The sequence below is a fragment of the Pholis gunnellus genome (genome assembly GCF_910591455.1).
Source record: "Pholis gunnellus genome assembly, chromosome: 11".
Classification (NCBI taxonomy): Eukaryota; Metazoa; Chordata; class Actinopteri; order Perciformes; family Pholidae; genus Pholis; species Pholis gunnellus.
In genome coordinates this window covers 8721550-8739561 of record NC_136538.1, presented here as the reverse complement: position 1 = coordinate 8739561, position 18012 = coordinate 8721550, and the positions used below count along the sequence as shown (strand labels likewise).

General features: G+C 44.0%; 1 protein-coding gene across 2 annotated transcripts; it reads right to left on the bottom strand.

Annotated features, from left to right (window-relative positions):
* Window positions 1–1048: 1048 nt before the first annotated feature.
* Window positions 1049–17263, bottom strand: egln1a (egl-9 family hypoxia-inducible factor 1a). Of its 2 annotated transcripts, XM_079168850.1 has the most exons (5): window positions 16254–17263; window positions 7324–7443; window positions 1829–1965; window positions 1676–1743; window positions 1049–1560 (listed from the first exon to the last, which is right to left on the bottom strand). In XM_079168850.1, exons 1-5 carry the CDS (start codon window positions 16977–16979, stop codon window positions 1511–1513), a joined length of 1101 nt encoding a protein of 366 aa, XP_079024976.1. In that variant the 5' UTR covers window positions 16980–17263; the 3' UTR covers window positions 1049–1510. The 2 variants fall into 2 exon arrangements, with proteins under 2 accessions (XP_079024976.1, XP_079024977.1); XM_079168851.1 differs by lacking the exon at window positions 7324–7443.
* Between the last annotated feature and the right edge of the window lie 749 nt (window positions 17264–18012).

Genomic DNA, 18012 nt, shown 5'->3' with positions numbered 1-18012 from the left:
AGTCTTTTAGCACAACCATAGGAGCACTGTACATCACATTTTACGACACGGATTACTTCTGTATGTGACAAACGCATCTTTGTATTTTATATTACATCATTACTCTAAACATACAGGTTCTGGGGGCCGGCAATGTTGGACATTAAAAGCTCAAATCTCTGTCTAATAAAGGATCATTTTTAGGATTAGTGGCAGAACAAAAAGACCAGCAGGCCGGACATGTTTCGCACTTCTCCCCAAATTTGTATTGATGCTCTGTTTTCAAAGATTTGCATTTTGAAAGCACTGGATACAGTTTATACCCAGGAACTTAACAGAAGACATTTACAACGTAGGAAAATTCTCACGGTGTACTTGTGAGGCTCAAGTTTAGATATCGTCTTGGAAAAGGTCTGTACTGGTTTTAAAATGTTGCAGATTAGACTCATTTTATTAGAGCCCTGATTAGTTTGTCATCTAATGCATAAAGTGTAAATATAAAGTCATTGAAAAATGAAACAAATAGGCAACTCTGGTACATAGTGCAGGATGTTAAATAAAAATAAAATTAAAGCCATTTATACAATAATTTACTGGTTGATAGCGTCATTTACCACTTGATCAATATACTAAAATATAATGGGAATTTGAATATTTGAATCACATTTTCAGGTTTACTGATAATCTCTGACATGCTACAGAGCAATAAAGGCAACTCTACAGATAATATTGATTTTTTTTTTTATGGAAGGGGGAGCTGAATTGGCTGATAATTAAGCCTGTTTTTCCTCTCACTTCTGAGTGTGAATAACTTTATTTCCATCATAGGTAATCCTGTTAATGCTGAACGTCAGACTAACTAGGTGTTGACACTGTAGGCCTGCAGAGGGCAGCATGAAACCACGTCACACGAGAGGCCGTTATGCTGTCAGGTGTATGCTGCTCCTTTAATCTCTTTTTCTTTCGTTTTGTTTAGACAGAGCAGGAGGAACAACCCCACAGTGACACAGTGATCATCACTGAGCTGCAAAGGACTGGATTCAAACTACGACCAAACAATTTCTGTCAGAAAAAGGATGTTTTTAATTCAGATCATTCCTCATATTATTGCAACCTCAAGTACATTTAGCAATACAGTAGCATATAACAGCTGATTCCATGTGAAAAGCATAACACATTAAGCATATGCAGAACACTGTACCTTTAAGGAATTGACTGCAAAAATCCAATATGCAAAAAGCTGTAGATTCTCTGGGAGTTGAATTCCTGTTGAATTCCTGTTGATTGAAGAGGTGAAAAAACAAGACACACAATCCCTTTCTGTACAATGTCACGACATTCAATGTCCTCCGGGTATCCACCGGTTTGCTGAAAACGAACAGAAATCACTGTTTGCGTTTGTTTTGTCTCCGGAAGAATGGATCTTCCACCCGCTCACGCAAAAAGTCTGCTGCTCTGCCATGTAAAACACACACACATGCGCTCTATAGGCCACTTGAAGGCTGTTTTGTAGGGGACGCAGGCTTCCCCACTAGCTGGGATCTGATGCTTTGCCAAGTTCAACCTTTTCTCCTTTTTCTCCTGCACACAGAGGAAACACAAACACAGGAGATGTTAGAGAAGAGCGTAAAAACAGCAACACAAAGGGCTTTAAACAATACAAACAGGTTTGTGTAGCTCGTGCATCAAAACCTACCCGTTAAGTATTTTTCTTTAGCTCTGGCTCGCTCGTCTGCGTCGAAATACCACACCGTGATGGCATACCTGCAGAGACAATCAGAGCACTGAGTCACTGCGTAACAGACCGGATCACCTGGGCGTGTGCGGCGGACGCATTTTTGATGCTGACCTGGTGGCGAAGGCGGGCTGAACCTCGTGAGGGTTCCGTCTGTCGGACCAGAACAGCAGCAGGCGGTCAAATCTGGGCTCTATGTCGGCGAACTGTGCCTTTCCTTCTGGGAAGATTCGAAGAAGGCCACCGTGTTCCTGGAAGAGCAGAACAAGAAGGAACAACCTCCGTTATGTACACAAATCAGGACAAAGCAGCCGCAGGAAGGTAAGGAGAGACCGTAGGAAGCAGTGGACGGGTTTGGGATTTTTGATTCCCGTCGCGTCCGGTGAACGTCTCCTAAAACCGCATTTATTGCTAATATAGGAGATCCACCCTCAGGCTTTTTTAAACTACGAGCATAGGGCGATAAATGTTCAGGAAAGCTGTTGTCCAGCTCCAAGGGCTCGAGGAGGAACGCTCAAGATCGGAAGCAGCAGCAGCAGCAGTGTGGGGGGGGGCTTTCCTGTGGAGGGATAGGAAGAATAACCCACAGGAAAACTGCTCCGGCTGGATAAAGGACCTGGAGAGTGAAAAAGCAGATTGCTGCAAGCGTGCCGCTTAAACTCTCACACAGCTGATATGATAGGCCCCTCTCTTCACACGCTAGCTAGCGGGGCGTAAAGGTTCACACCCTTCGTCAGAAAGAGTAATGCTATTCTCAGTTATGCTACTTTGAATGAGGGGGAATGCCGGTGGTGTGACAAATAGGGTCAAAGAAAGCGCCACTGATTTGAACTATTGTTTGACTGCACGATATATCCAAGTCGGTGGCAACATTCATTGTGCTCCGAGGACATCAGCTTCTGACCCACATCAAGCTGAGTAATTTTTTGGACCTCTGGTGCGGCCTCTTAGGTGGGAACTGCTTTGGACATCACAGCAGGTTTTATTTTTGGAAACTAGTGCTGTGCACTGGACACAGAGCACAATGATAGAGAGCTTTACAATTCACAATACATCCCATCTAACCAAACCCTACCTAGGGCTGGGCGAAAAAAATCACGATATTTTAGACCAAATACCAATATCGATATTGAAGGATTGACTATTTGTCTTTACAAAATATTTAAATCAATGATATTTCTGATAAATACTCATCAGTAATGTGGATTTAATTAATGGAAGAGCTAGAAGAGCCGGGTAGGTTCAGAATGTGACATCACTTTACTGTAATAAAACAACACTCACGACATATTACCATATCTAAATCGAAGACTTATAATATAATATGGATGTATTGTGGTATCAACGTTACAAGGAGCAGCCACAGCTGACGGATGCAAAGCTGCAGGCGACAGGCTGCACCTCCAACCTCTGAGTAAGGTTACTCTGTCCTTGTGTTGTGTGGAAGAAGTAGCCGCACCATGCGTCGTATGAAATCAGAACTCACTTACAATCACTACTGACTGACAAACTGCACCGTAAACAGACACACCAGCTGCTCTTCAGTAGTATTTCTGATGAAATAGCTGCTCAAGGAGAGTTTGCTGTAGTATTATACACAATTTGGATCTAGACAAACGTATACTGCACGTTATTCATGCAGAATTACTTCAGTACTAGTAGACTGTGAAGGTTCTACATAGTGCTAGGGCTACTACAGGGCTGCTATTGAAATAGCAATATGGCCTATTACTGCAATGGAGGCAAATAATGTGTCAAAATAACATTTGAAACTTTAGACAATCTTGCAAGTCATCAGTCAAACTAACCAGTTATAGGTTTTAGAACTGTCCAAGATGAAGAATGAATGAATAAAATCTAGACAAACCTGTCACGCTACACAGAAGGAAGTCACATGGTGTACCCTCAGATACCAGTACGAATAAGCTGGAAACTTTTACATTGGTGTGAGAAGATGTTGGTGTAACTATGTAAGAAATGTTACTTCCAACAATGTGATCCATGTGAAGGCTGAGTGCTGTAACCCTGACTGGTAACGCACGTCATAAAGAGTGTTGTGAACGCGTCTGCAAGTCTCTACAGTATGTGTCGGCTGTGACAGACCGGTGACCCGTCCTTACCTCTCAAGCAGTTGCATGCTGGGAAACACTCCCACCCCCTGCAACCCTGAGCACTTTAGAAATTGGATGGATTGATATTTATACATCTTGGCGCAGCAAAAAGCCGTTAAGCACCTTTGGGCCTTAACATACACCATCTCATTACACTCATAGCAGCAGTTACAGAAGTTAACTGAAGAGCATTTCTGTTCTACACTTGTAACAGAAAGCAAAGTATTTCCAGTGGATGATTCATTCCCTCCCACTTTGACTTCCGCTTGCCTGTATCTTTCTCCTCCCACCAGAGTGACTTGTTTTTCACTTTTTGTCACATTGTTGATCAGAGAACACTCTAAAGCAGCGACTGGCCACACGTAACCGAAACATGATGTACCACGCTGGGAGAATTGAGAATTTGCCAAATACTTTTTGAAGTGTTGATACTTTATACAATGACATCACATGGACCTAAAGTTCTATAATGGTTTTGTATGGACGTCAAGCAGTTGAAGAGACACAATGTTGAAGATTGGGGTGTAAATAACCGGAGCGACTGAACCTTCCAAAGCCATGTGTCCTCCTCTCATGGAGCCCCAGTATCCAGGCAACCACATTCTATAAAACACAGCTAATCACATGGTTAATAAACAGCCAATCAGGGACAAGATTGGAATCATTCACGTGTAAATGGGGTCCCAGAACATGGCTCGTTTGAATAATTGAAGCCTGTGCGTGAACATGACAATAGGAAATCATGCAACAGCTTACATGATGAACAAACCGAGCAGCGTGACCCAAAGCATGCACATCGCTTCAGCAGAAAAAGATTTAGTAGACCCGTAAAGAACAGTGACTGTGTTGAGAGTGCGAGGGCAAACACGGGGTAGATTATAAAAACTGCTGCAAAAGTGGGTCACAGGTTGGGTTCAATGCCAACTTATTGGCATCTGTTAGCTACAAATAGGTATGACGTGGTGACATGTTTTCATAGCAACATGAGACACCGAATATACTCCAAACAGTCGTGTACGGTGGTCAAAGAAGTAGAGGTGTTCTGATATCATTTTTTCCTTCTCGGTACCGATTCCTGAACTTACGTATCGGCCGACACGGAGTACCGATCTGATACTAGTGAGTTAAAAACAAAGAACAGTTCAACAGGTTATAATTCCCTCTCTGCTATCCGTTTGATATTACTGTGAAAACATCTTTAAATATAATATAATTTAAATGTACCTACGCCCAATATACATTGTTACTGAATGGAGCTTGAATGCATCATACGTGTAACTCAATACAACCTCAACTGGTTAGCTGTTAGCTCCGTTATTGAGCCTGTAACGGAGCTCTCCTCTCCCGACGACAACACTGATTTAGTGTTCACAATGTAGCATTACCAGAGAGAGAAAAAAGAAAAGAGTGCATGAGTGTTTACCACAGGCGTTGTAGTATTAGTTTGCACTTTTACACTATTAATCTGGCGGGATGTACAGATTGGGTAGCGAGGGACACATGTTGTTGTTCCTGTGTAGCATAAATTAGCTGATAAATGAAATAATGTGATGTTGCATAGTCGCCAATCCCCGTTACTGTATCAAAGGCCTTTCCAATACCAGTATCGGAACGGCTCTACAAATGAAGAAACCTGTGCGTACTAGTATTGCATTAGTCAATAATAGTCATGATAACAAATGTAAAACTAATTTCATCAACAAGTAGGGCCAGCAGACACACGTTTGAACTAACCCTAACCCAACCGGGACGTGGTGGACATGCAGTACTGTTAAATTAGGCGTTTGGTATTTTGTCTACCGTCTCAGAGCAGAAGACGGGTCCCTGATACATATGCATTCAACTTGCCTTATTGCTAATAATGGTCATCCTCTGTCATAGCCATAAGACGGATTTGTGCACGGCCAGCATTCTACCACTAACTAGCATTCAGAGGCAAAACAGAGGGGTTTCCTGTCATTACGTAATTTTCATATGCAGGTCAAGTATGTGAGGAAGTCTGTAAGACAATCTCCTGTCTACTCATGTGTCTTAAGTCAGGCCACCGGCTCCTCAGAGAACCATGAACGCCATCCTCCCACCTTACAGCTGCTGCTTTCTGTTCTAAAGAGCGTTGTTCCTTCCTGGTGTGCAGCTTCCTGTTTATCTGTCTCATATTCTAGAGGTGAGTTCACTCATTTGTCCAATGTCATTCACCACCAACACTTCACGCATATTACAGAGGAGCCGACATCAGCGGTTCTCAACCTTTTGTAACTTAAGGCCCACTTCGGATTGTTAAAAAATGTGTGAGAAGCACCTTCCAAAATAAATGAGAAAAAAACCCATAACGTGACAAAACACAAGTACGGGACGGGCGTGAGGTCACAGTTACCTTGATCCTTCACCTTTGACCTCCAAAATGGAATCAGTTCATTCCTAACTTCGAGGGGAAGTTCGTGCCAAATGTAAAGATTTTCCCTACAGGTAGATATTGCGTTCACAAGAGAGGAACGGACGGATGGACAACACAAAAACATAAAGCCGTCGGTCGTGTTTTAGTTTAACAAAACGATCCTTACGACATTAAGCTCACAATGTGTCACAGGCGAAAGTCCAAAATCAGCCGCGGAGGAACAACATTAAAACTATTTTTTAAACTTAATCAGACCCGTATTATGTTATAATTAATTCCCATGCACCCTGTTTAGAGTAATCACAGTAGCTGGCTGGTCTGCCGACAGTGTGGAGTCTCTCCCCAGCACGTTCCTGCTGATAAACTGATAACAGTAATGGACGTTGCATAGACTTTATGGTGTGTTCATGATCTACTCAATAAAACTGAGTAGTGGGCGAAGGTATGTTGTAATGCTATCACGATGTGTTTAAATGTAATCTTGTAAAATCTAGTTTTTGGTGGGAAACCAAAGGATGTTTGAAGGAGACCAAAACACCAGAATTGTTTGAAATGCTTCTTTGATCGATATCTGAGTAATAAAAGTACTGCAGCAACACCTCGGCCTCTTTCCTCCGCCTGCCTGTGTCTCTACTTTCCTGCAGGAGGAACATAGCATGGGGGGGGGCTCTTCTCCCTGATCGGGTGTGGCTGGATTAGCAGGATCTCTGCATTTTAATGAGATTAGAAACAGGGAGAGTGGCCGATCAGCACGTACTGACACGTAACCTCTACCACCGACTCTACTCGGGTGTCGAGTGTGGAACACAGCAGGACGGAGGGAGACGACCTCACCGCGGAGAGAACTGACGTGTCGTAAGCTTTTGACAGGAAGTCCAACTGGAATACGGACACCAGAGACACAGCCTTTTTAGCTAATCGGCTTTGTTTTTATAGTTATTTCAATGGAAATTGAATTGATCATTTCAAATGACAATTGAATCAATGTTTACAACATAAAAAAAAGCAGATAAGGAACAAGAGGATAAATGACGTTATAGCTCAGTTAATTGGAATCCTCTAGTACTCATTGACATCATTTCCTCCACACATCACTCACATACCTTGGCAGTCCAATCTTTATTAAGGTAATATATGCATGTGACACATCGCCCATCGCCGTTGGGGTTATCCACATGGCGCACGTATCCCGTACCCTTTCCAGGGTAACACGCCACCATTGCCTGAAGACAGCACAGGAAGATGAAAAGGCGTGATTAGTAAAAAAGCAGATACACAGAGAGCACACAAACATATGCATTCAGTGTCTAGATCTCATGTGCAATTTAAACAAGTCAACAGAGGCACTGCATGAATATGAAGAAGGAACAGTTTAAGAGCGCATTAAGTCCACTGTCCTCGCCTCACCTGCACCGAGGCTCATACGAGCAGAGGCCGACTGCAGCACAGCCGCCTCATTATAAAACGTTAAACTAGCGAGAAAATAAACCGGAGATATCGTGCGGCACGTCAACTTCCCCTTGCCTCTTCCTGCTCTATTAGGAGTCGCATGATCTGCTTGGGTGTTGGCAGCGAACCCCTATGAGCTCTTGTAAACGTCTTGGTGTAAACAGCGTAGAAAGTCCCGTGGAAAAAAAAAAAGACTCGCACACATGTGGTGACTCTCACACTGAGACAGAAACACTTGAATTCTCTTCAGAAATAAGACTTCCGAGGAAGACGTGACGGCATTTTTGTAGAGACAAACAAAATCCATCTGATTTATAATCTAATTCACTCAGTTTTCAAACTGCCTGCGATATCAGACTGCATACAGTATTTCAGATATCAGGCCTTAAAGCGCTGGAAATTGCAGCAAACACTTTTGGGACAACATGCAACTGCGTGCTTTTTGACTTGAAAGGGGAGCCGAGGTGAGCGGTGAACGTGCACAAAGCCAGAGGGAAGATTCAGCCCTCATGCGCCGTGTCTAAGCAGTGATACGACAAACAAAAGGCAAGTTCCTCCACGCACTTGGTTCAACCCAAACCATGGCAACATTATTATAAACACTCACAGTAGACTAAACTCCTTCACTGGCTCTCGTGTCAGGCGAGACGATGTCTTTATACGCTTCTATGTTTGACTCTCAAATCTTTCAGGTCTGCAGGGGAATGATACGTTATATTTCATCATATTTGGACTTTGAGGAGTTGAACTGAATCAATGAATTAAGAAGATGGAAGTCTGTTGGTCCACGTACTTCTAGAAAATATACATTTCTTGTACTACATAGTAACTGCATTTCAAAATCTGTACGTGCAAATTCTTTCTAAGCTCAGCGAGTGAAAAAAATAAATAAAGTGTCTACGTCACACATACGTCTGAATGTTGTTTTCCTACGCATCTGACCATAGTGGTCCACATTGTGCTAATATCTACTGATTGAATCAGGTTACCACTGCGATGCACGGTATCAGGGCCTTCAAAGGAAAAAAAAGCAACAAACGGCAACATAAAGATGGGGGGGAGTCAAACTGACAAAGGGCTTCCTGTCGGTAAGATGCAATACAGTGAGCTTCTCTCTGTGCGTGTGTGTAAAAGAGACGGAGGGGGAAATAAGGACACAGACAGAGGGAGCAGAGGGGTGGGGCTGGACCAGAAGAGAGGAGTGAACTGCTGTAAACTTTGACTCCTGGCCTCGCTCCAGAGGGAGCAGTATTTTAATGGTTGTGCTACGTGCAGTGCGTGAGGAAGGTTCGCTGATCCTCTGCTATGTGGCCCCTCCCACCCTTTACTGCATGCTACAGGGCCGGAGATGGGTAAATAGTCTCGGCGAGGAAATGTGTTTGAGTGGGTTCAAAAGTGTGTGCGTGTGCTGTGTGTGTGCTGGCTGACTGAAGGTGTGAGAGCCTTGACACGCTCGCAAAAAAAAAAAAAAACCTGGACACAGCAGTTTCGTCTTTCTTTTCCTGACTGGACAGCTGCACAAAATCTATGAGAGGTTCATTTACAGTGTGAAAACTCAACTCCAGCCCGAGCTCAACTATGCAACTGTGAAAAACCCCCAGAGCCAAATATCGCATCACAGCGACTGCATACACAAAAGTGTATACAAATCCAGAGAAAACACATGAGACCGGAATGCAGATCAGCCAGTATCTGCAAACGCCGACCTTGTATGAAACACGTGATCTGGTCATGAGGAACCAGCTATCTCAGATACAGCAACAAGAGACACCGCTCTTCAGCCGGAGAACCACAGAGGGCTTGTGGCCGGGACCTTGATGACCAATGCAACATGCGGCAGCAACACAGACAGAATCAGAGTGCAGCAGTTTGTACCTGCAAAAGGTGGAGGAAAACCGCAGATTCTCCGCGATAAAGACATGGTTCACTACAGTACATGTGCATGTCAGTCACCAATATTTTCCTTATGTTAGATATTGAGATAGCGCCCAGGCAGAACTTAATATCTTAATGTAACCGGGTGTAAATGAAGTACAAGGATCAGAAATTCTTATACACGGCTTCCTTCCTCGCCGTCTTCACCTCTGACCTACATCCCCATTTAAGCTCACTTTCCTCTCAGTCGCGTATTCTCCTGCATTACTCGGCGGCTCTCATTAGGAGGCTGACCCCGCTTGCCACGTCGTTTGTTTACATTCCACAGGCACAGCTCCAGAGGCCCACTGGCATTTACAGGCAAGAGTGAACCGATGTTCATTTATTGTTCTTATGAGACAACGGCACCGCTGATAAGACGGATGACGTGACAATGGCATTCATTACAATGACTTCATGTCACTGTAATATTGACTGTAAACAGATGCTGGGCATCTAGAATAATTCAATAATTAGAAAAACATATCTGATTTAATCCCGTAATATCTGAAATGGAGATTATAGACCGAGGATCCTTCTGTTTCGTAAAGACTTATCTGTTGCACGCAAGTTGTGCGCCGATTGTTTATTTTTGTTCCTCATCAATTTGTCTCCGACAACTGCAACTCAAAGCTCAAAGAAATCTGCTTAGCGAAGGGTCAATCCTGTCCTGATCCCTTGGAGGGATACACCGATCGCTATCAGTGCATCTTTGCTTCGCGCCGTGCACTGGGGTGGAGTGAAAAGGAAAAGCTACAAGGGGTCTGCTCACTTCACAGAAGAGATGCTTATCCAAAACACGAGTACAAACGGTTGGGATGGAGAGCTTGCAGCGCAGGGGAGTGTGGGAAATGAGTCGGTTTGGTCCCCAGCTCACCGTTTTATCTGTCAGACAGCAGTGCTGCCTCAAGAGGAAATCCTTGTTTAAAGTAATGACCTAGTTTATTCTTTTCTTCTTCACTGTAGGCTGTAAACAATAGGACGTATAAAGCAGCGGCGCTACCCTTCACCCTCAACATGTTGCAGCGGAAAACAGTTTTCTTTGGTATCATTACGCAAATACTCTGAAGGGGATTGCGTAAAGTCTTCGGCCTTGTGGATTTGTGCACGCTCTGCTGGTGTCAGTCATTGACAAACAAAAAGATAAACGCACCGGCTGAACTCTGTGAGCTGCTTAAAGCTCCAGGGCTGCTGCTGCTGCTGCTGCTGCTGCTGTTTCCACTCAGACAAGTTATAAAGTCACATAGGATAAGCCAGCGCGTTGGACACAAACAGCGAGCGACCGCACAGCTTTAAAAACTGTCCCGCAATCAGTCGGTAGGTTTTATATTCATATACCAAAACAATTCATAAAAAGCGAGCTGATCAGACTGTACTGTGTGTGTTTTGTGTGGTAACTGCTCAGCCTGACCGAGTGGCTCCATCGTGCTTGCGTGTGAGCCAAGCAAGCTCGCTCTGTAATTGGATCAGTCACTGATACTTTCTCGTTGCCAGTGGTAAAAGACTGCAGTCAGCAAAGTATAAATCAGAAATCCATCATAGTCGCAGAGTAAAAAAAAAAATTGGGTCACAAAGAAAAGAGGTGCGTGTTTGAATAAAGTAACAGAGGCAGGTAATTAAATCTCTACATCAACCATCAGCTTACGGTTCCCCCTCATTCTGCATTGGAGTGGCACAGGAATAGTTGTACTTATAAAGTGACTCATTATAATAAATTATTAAACTTATATCTTTAAAAAAACGTTTGTAATGAATAGAAGCAATAAACACAATCCTTGTAAATTAATAGTTTTTTTTAAAAATGCATAATATTCGCTCCACCCACCATAAAAGCTTCGACTCCACTGCTGCGAACAGTCAAAAGCAGAAGACGTCTTTCTCAAAGCCCCACTTGGCTCACAGCCAGATGCTCCTTAGACAGTCTCGGCACAGTAAACGGAGAGATAAACATGTGCTCACCCAGGGGAGGGCTGTGTCGAATTTGGTGCAATTTGGACACGCGACACATTCAGTATTCATAAACTTTGAATACACAGCGCTCTGTTCAGCCGTGGGGGGCGGGGCTTTGAGGCGCTGCAGGCTCGAGCATGTCGTCGGCAGCGCAGTCCTGTTCGGCTAAATAACGGAGCCAACAGCCAAAGTTGCTGTGAGGAACTTTGACATTGTTATAGTGAAACAGTCTCAATTTAATAATGACACCTCTATAAAACCAACATAAGCAAACGAGAACCTCATCAGCAATGGGTTGAGGTATATTAGCGCCAGTGAAACAGAGAAGCCAAAAGGGTCGGGCATCGCTAGAAGAGGCATTAACCCGAGGCATGACAGGAGAAGCAGCGGTGGAGCACCACGTTTCTGCCTCCCATCTTGGCGAGACTCAAAGAACTCCGGATGCGGTGTGCCCGTTAGATCCGGGGAACGTCCCCATCTCAACTCCAGCTATTGTTTGCTGTACTCTGGAGCTTATCCATGCACATTGCGTTAAGCTTTGACGCCATTGTGGCTTTAAAATGTTTGTGGGAGCATTTAAAATGACTCATAGACTCTAGCATTGCAAAATGACTCATGGCAGGTGTGTCGCTCAGGATCCAATCAAGCATCGAGTGTGAAGGTTGTATGACCGGCTCTCGAGGAAGCAACTTTACACGAATCGCCTTTAAAAAAGGAATGAATAAATAAATAAAATGTCAATAACTACAAAATGTGTAATAATACGTGTACATAATTATTAATACGATTTACACACACACAATGTTGTTAACCGCTCTGTATTCATTGTTCCGGTCGTCTCCCTGTTGTTCTGTTAATGTATTGTCCTCGTCTTAAACAAAGGGTTGGCTCATACTTGACCATGGCTGATGAGTGAGCCTGAGCTCTGACTGACTCTCTAACGATCACATTCATTGTTTACTGTGCGATGGTTAAACAATAAGCAGGAAGGAGGTGGCATGCAGGTACTGTAGGCGGGCACAGCCTATAGCATACTGTAGCGCTGGCTCCAGCACCACATGACTTCCTCTAGCCGACTTATTCTATAGAGCTTTAAGATTTAGGTCAACGGTCAACTTCCTTATGAAAGCGCACATGTCCATGGCCGGTCTGTGACATTACAAATGACGCAACAAATAACTCAACATGCAATGCAAAAACTCAGTTGCTCATTATCAAAACAACACTGGAGGAGGAGACGGGATGGATTGGGTCCAGATTGATCCCGTTTAGGTGGAACAGCTTTTTAACACACCCGTCAGCAGTTTCCCCTGAAAATGAGAGGCGTGGCTTGCTGTGAGTTGGGGTTGAATGACGTGACAATACGCCTATATACGGTGAGACAATGGGGGTTTTGCGATGCTGGTAGCGAGGCCATTGAGGGCAATGTTGCAAATCAGTGCAGGGCTGTTTATGGCAATAAAGGATTTACAGTATTTTCCTCAGTAACACGTTTTCCAATTGAATTTGCAAAACAAATGCTTTTTCTCAATCACTTCTTGCTGTTGCAATATAAAATTGCATTGCTTTCACCCATCCATTGCCCATCCCTCTGTTGTATTATCGATTCAATGAAAATATCAGAAATGTACTGAAAAATGACAAACACAAATGTCGAAAGCTCAAGCGACATATTTCAAAACGACCAAAGAGTCCATTAACAAAAAATATTGAATTTTACTACTAATGCAGGAAATCCTCACATTTGAGAAACTAGCACTCGGGAATGTTTTGACTTTCCGTTTATTGACTAATCGATAATTTGGCTCTAGTTTTTGTTCTTGTTGAAACTAGAATCTCCAGAAGCTGGTTTTCTATAATCACTGTCATTTTCACTTACGAAGGGGTCGGGCAACATGGCACACAATACATGTGCATTGTTATGCTTATTACAGGGGGATTCATCTTTCATGGATGTCCTTCTGTGTGTTACACCGGAGAGATAGCTTGAGACAATTATGCAGCTCTAGTGCACAGAATAAGACAACATTTAAATGTTGGATTGGATTGTAATATATAGTTAGCAGTCCTGCAGGCTGAAACTATTCCTCAAGAAATTTAAGTAAGTCGATTCCTGAAAAGCAGGTTATGTTTGAACCCCCTGCTCACACCAACTCCGGGGTGTGGGTTTGCAGGTGCTGCAGATTAAACTGAACTAATCAATGATGAAATCAGCAGAGGGAGAGCTGGTAACGTTAGCCGCTAGCAGCCGGTGGGCATCACAGTCCTCGATGGCTAAATAACGGTGCAAACGGCTAATGTTGAGGAGGTTTCATTGAGTTTAATTTGGATGCATTCAAGCTCTGTTCAGTAAGAATGTGTATTGGGCTGTGATAAATTATAACGTTATGATGATGTGCTCAAAAGAGCCAAACAATGTTTGTGAGAGACTGCAGAAATGCAGTTGTTTAAAAAAAAAAAAACATTTATAAAATGGATGTTTTGGAGAGAATTATGACCCGTTTAACTTCCCAACACTAGCTCTAAGCAGCTTACGATACGATCAATCAATGAAATAATCGCTAGAATACTCAACTTAAATAATCGATAGCTGCAGCCCTCATCTAATCCAGTATTTAAACTCCATACTGACATACCAAATGGCATGCTAGTCAGAGTCATGTTCAACAACATAACTGCATAATACTGGCTTTGTGCACTAGCGGTAAGAATGTTTATAATGCAACCTCGGCTTAATGGGCTATTTTAACACGCTGGACACTTTGAATGGGGAGTCAGCGAGTCAGGACAACCGTGTTACTGCAACAAACTTTTTAATGTCCCCTTGATTGTGCTACGACGGCATCAGCAAGCATTCAAGATGCTGGAGCTGCACCGAAACAAACGCGTCCTGCTGCCCGCGACTTCCCGCATTGTTGTCAAGTGAAAAAGGGGAAATGAGAACAATGACATTAAATAATTATTTGGGCAAAATCCTTTTCCTCTATCTTTCCCAATGCGAAATGTGCTTACATTGTGTTGTATCCCTTTGAGCCATTGATACTGGCGGACTTCCATTTGTGCAAGTCATGCTGATTTCCCCTGGTCACAGTCCAGGCGGGTGTTTGCCAAGGCAACTAGGGCAGTAGGTGCTGTGACTCAGTGGCCAGCTGTGTGGAGCTGCTGAACCACTCACTGAAATAATGCGCTGTCTGAAAAAACGCTTCATGTCTACTCTACCAAGAACGTAGCTGGACAGGAGACACGGCCTAAAAATAACAGCGTTGGCCGATCAGAGCTCGGTGCGAGCGCACAAAAACAAAGTACCTGAAGCAGACTCACTGCTAGATCCTTAAATGTCAAGCGCTGTGATAACAGAACACGATACGGTAGAGTGACAAATATCAAAACAGTGACTACCGTCAGAAAGGTTGGTTCAGTGTTCAGGAGAATCATTTTCACGTGCTGATCCTTTCAGGGTCTGACGTTGAACTGTGACCGTCTACACACAGTGTAGAGAGCGGCTCCTCTGCTCCTGGGTCAGTCTCATGTCACAGGGTCAAGGTGCCCAGATCTGGTGTAAAGGGAGAGTCGCGTTTCACACACAAGCCAACATCTGAGCTGAGACGAGGTGGACATTGCTTTGGGTTGACAGTAACAGAAATGTCTACCAAAGTCTTAAGACAACTTTTAAATGACACACGTGGTGCTGCTCATTGTCTCAGAGGAACCAGCCTAAACAATTAGACCATCAACGCGTCAGACATCTTTGAAAAGGCGTCTCAGTGAGGCACACGCTGCCCACAGTTCTCTCTCCCACGCACTGCCAACCTTGAGACATGCAGGCCTTCCTCTTTACGTAGGAATGCTCCATTACTGTAGCAAAACACTTTGTTTCAGGGCTGCAACTAACGATAACTACCGTAGAGTGATCTGTTGATTATCTTCTTGAGAAACCATAGAGTTGTTTGGTCTATAAAATGTCAGAAAATGGTGAAATATATTGATCAGTGTTTCCCAAAACCCAAGACTGCGTCCTCAAATGTCTCGTTTTCTTCTCAACTCAATTATATATTTCATATAAAAGTTCAGAAACAGGAAGTTATTCGCTTTTAAGATAGAAGAGAATTTTGACTCAAACCGATTATCAAACCGTTGACAACTAATCGATAAGATTGTTGCAGCTCTACTTTGTCTGCCACCTCTACAGAGAGCTCAGGGTTGCAGTCAGCTACAGAAGAGCAACCCTGCAGCACAGTGCGGCTTCACACTGCCTGACAGCGTTTACCAAATGACTGCAGCTCCTTCACACACATTTGACCATAAGAAATGACAGAACAAAATGCGATATGCACAATTTTGATTGGTGTAAGCAGGGAGTCTTCCTCGTTTCTGTGCGCGCGCAATTTGCAGCAGCACGTGTCTAACAGAGCTGCGTGGAGAACACGTGCAGTGCGTTACACAGCCCTCAAGTATATGAACAAATGTATTAGGCACAAGATGACAGAATGTCTGACAGCTCCAGCTCTACTTCTGCTGAGTGATGGCTGAAAAACGTGCTTCTCGTGTAGTCCCATGGAGCCAGAGCACTGCTGGTTTCAACCCACCTGGTCGCGTGACAGGTGTAATTCGGCAGACCAGCAGGGCTCTAACTCCCGGCGGACACCACTGGCTTTCATGTATGACAAATACCCAGCATTCACAGTGCTGGTTGTGTCTTACCACCTGCTGCAATACTTACTTTTGTCCTTCCATTTATTTTGTAGTTTCCCAGTTTTCCGTTACAATGTCTGATCAGGTCGTCCATGCGACTCATTAGAATGCGGATCATCTCGCAACCGGCCTCCCTCCCCTCTATCCACGTGATTTTGTCCCCTCGTATGTCTTTAGTGGAGTCGCTTTTTTGACTGACCAACTGTCCGTCCGTGAACTTGCCCGTTTTATGCAGCGCTTGGACATTATCCAAAATGCCCAACCCGGTTTCAGCTCCTAAAAAGTTGTCCACCACGCAGATGCCGTGCTTGTTCATGCACGGGACTATGTACTCCACGGCGAGTTTCTGAGGGGATGAGCTGGTCTGTCCGTTAGGTGTGGCGGTGTTGTTGGACCGGTCCTCTCTCGGTCCGTCATCGTCCCCCGATAACTCTGTGTTTGTGGGTTGTGGTAGAGACGCACTGTCCACCTGCTCGGGACTTATCTTTTCCCGGTTTTTCTCCGGTGCCTTGTCGTCCCCCGACGGCGGCGGCGGCGGCGGAGGCGGAGGAGTAGAAGGCTGCTCGGGCTTCTGTTTGGGAAGCTGCGCCTTGTCCGTCTCCTTACAAATGAGCTTGTGTTTCTTCCAGTGCTGTTTCTGGTGCGCCTTGCTACAGTAGAAGGAGCTCCGGCACCTACCACACTTGAGGAGGTTCTCCATTTTCCCACAAAGTTCACAGTACTGCTGGTCTCGGTCCAGATCGCTCTGCTCCATGTTTGCGGCTACAACGGGTGCACTGCGCCTTTAATTCCGATCCTTCACACGCGCCCTGCTAACCGACAACTTTGGAGACGATCCTCAGCCTCTGCCACGCTACACCGAGCGAGACGGAAAAGTAAGACTCAAAACCCCGCCATTTTATCATACTGGGTCCTTCTCCATACCTTGTATCAGTGAAATAATGCACCAACGTGCGCCCTGGACCGAGCATTTCGGGCTTGGTCGAGGACTTCGGCGGGCTAGCTGTCGGTCCAAGGGTAGTGCATGGCGCCTCTCGGTGTGTGTGCTCAGCCTGTCTGTGGGCCTGCCTGCTCTGACGTCACATTCAAGCACCGCCCCCCTAGTGCTGCCTTCGAGGGCTGTCGGACAAACGACGACATTCGTAATGTGGCTTGAGAGCTGCTGGAAAAAAGTGGAAGTCGTTAATTTAAGCGAATAGGGAGCATGTCCTTGCCTCATGTATGATTGAGCCCGCCTCCGGCCAATCAATTCAATATTACACACAGTAATATATGTCATCTTTACCAGAGCCCTCAGCTCCAGTTGTGCAGCCTTAGTGATTATTCTCAATAATCATGTTCACTGACAGTTAATGTCAGAAAGTAAATTTAGGCTACTCAGGTAGTGTACAGTGCTTAAGTACAATTTTGAGGTATTTGCACTTTACTTGAGCATTTCAATGGTATGCTACTTAACACTACCCAACAGTATATTAGTTCCACCATAGCTACCTCATTACAATGCTACTTACAGATAAATGCATTTATCCAATAATATTAAATAATATTAAACTATATTCATAATATATAAAAATGAACAGTCTGAATATCATGGAATAAACTGCATAAGTAGTACCTTTTTTAATACAAATACATCTGAAGAAATAATGAATCTACTTCCACTGAAGTGAACTTTTGAATAAAACACTTTTACTTGTAATGAAGAATATTTACAATGTGGTAATGCTACTTTTACTGAGCTAAAATACTTGAATTATTGAACCACCACTGCAAAAAAAGTTAGAAGA

Bases quoted from the DNA above. Each gene is read 5' to 3' on its own strand.
- egln1a (XM_079168850.1), bottom strand. From the start codon at position 16,979: ATGGAGCAGAGCGATCTGGACCGAGACCAGCAGTACTGTGAACTTTGT. The intron at 7,444-16,253 runs GTAAGTATTGCA...TGCTGTCTTCAG, and splicing joins AAATAAATGGAAGGACAAAA to GCAATGGTGGCGTGTTACCC. The intron at 1,744-1,828 runs GTCAGCATCAAA...TTGTCTCTGCAG, and splicing joins CAGCCCGCCTTCGCCACCAG to GTATGCCATCACGGTGTGGT.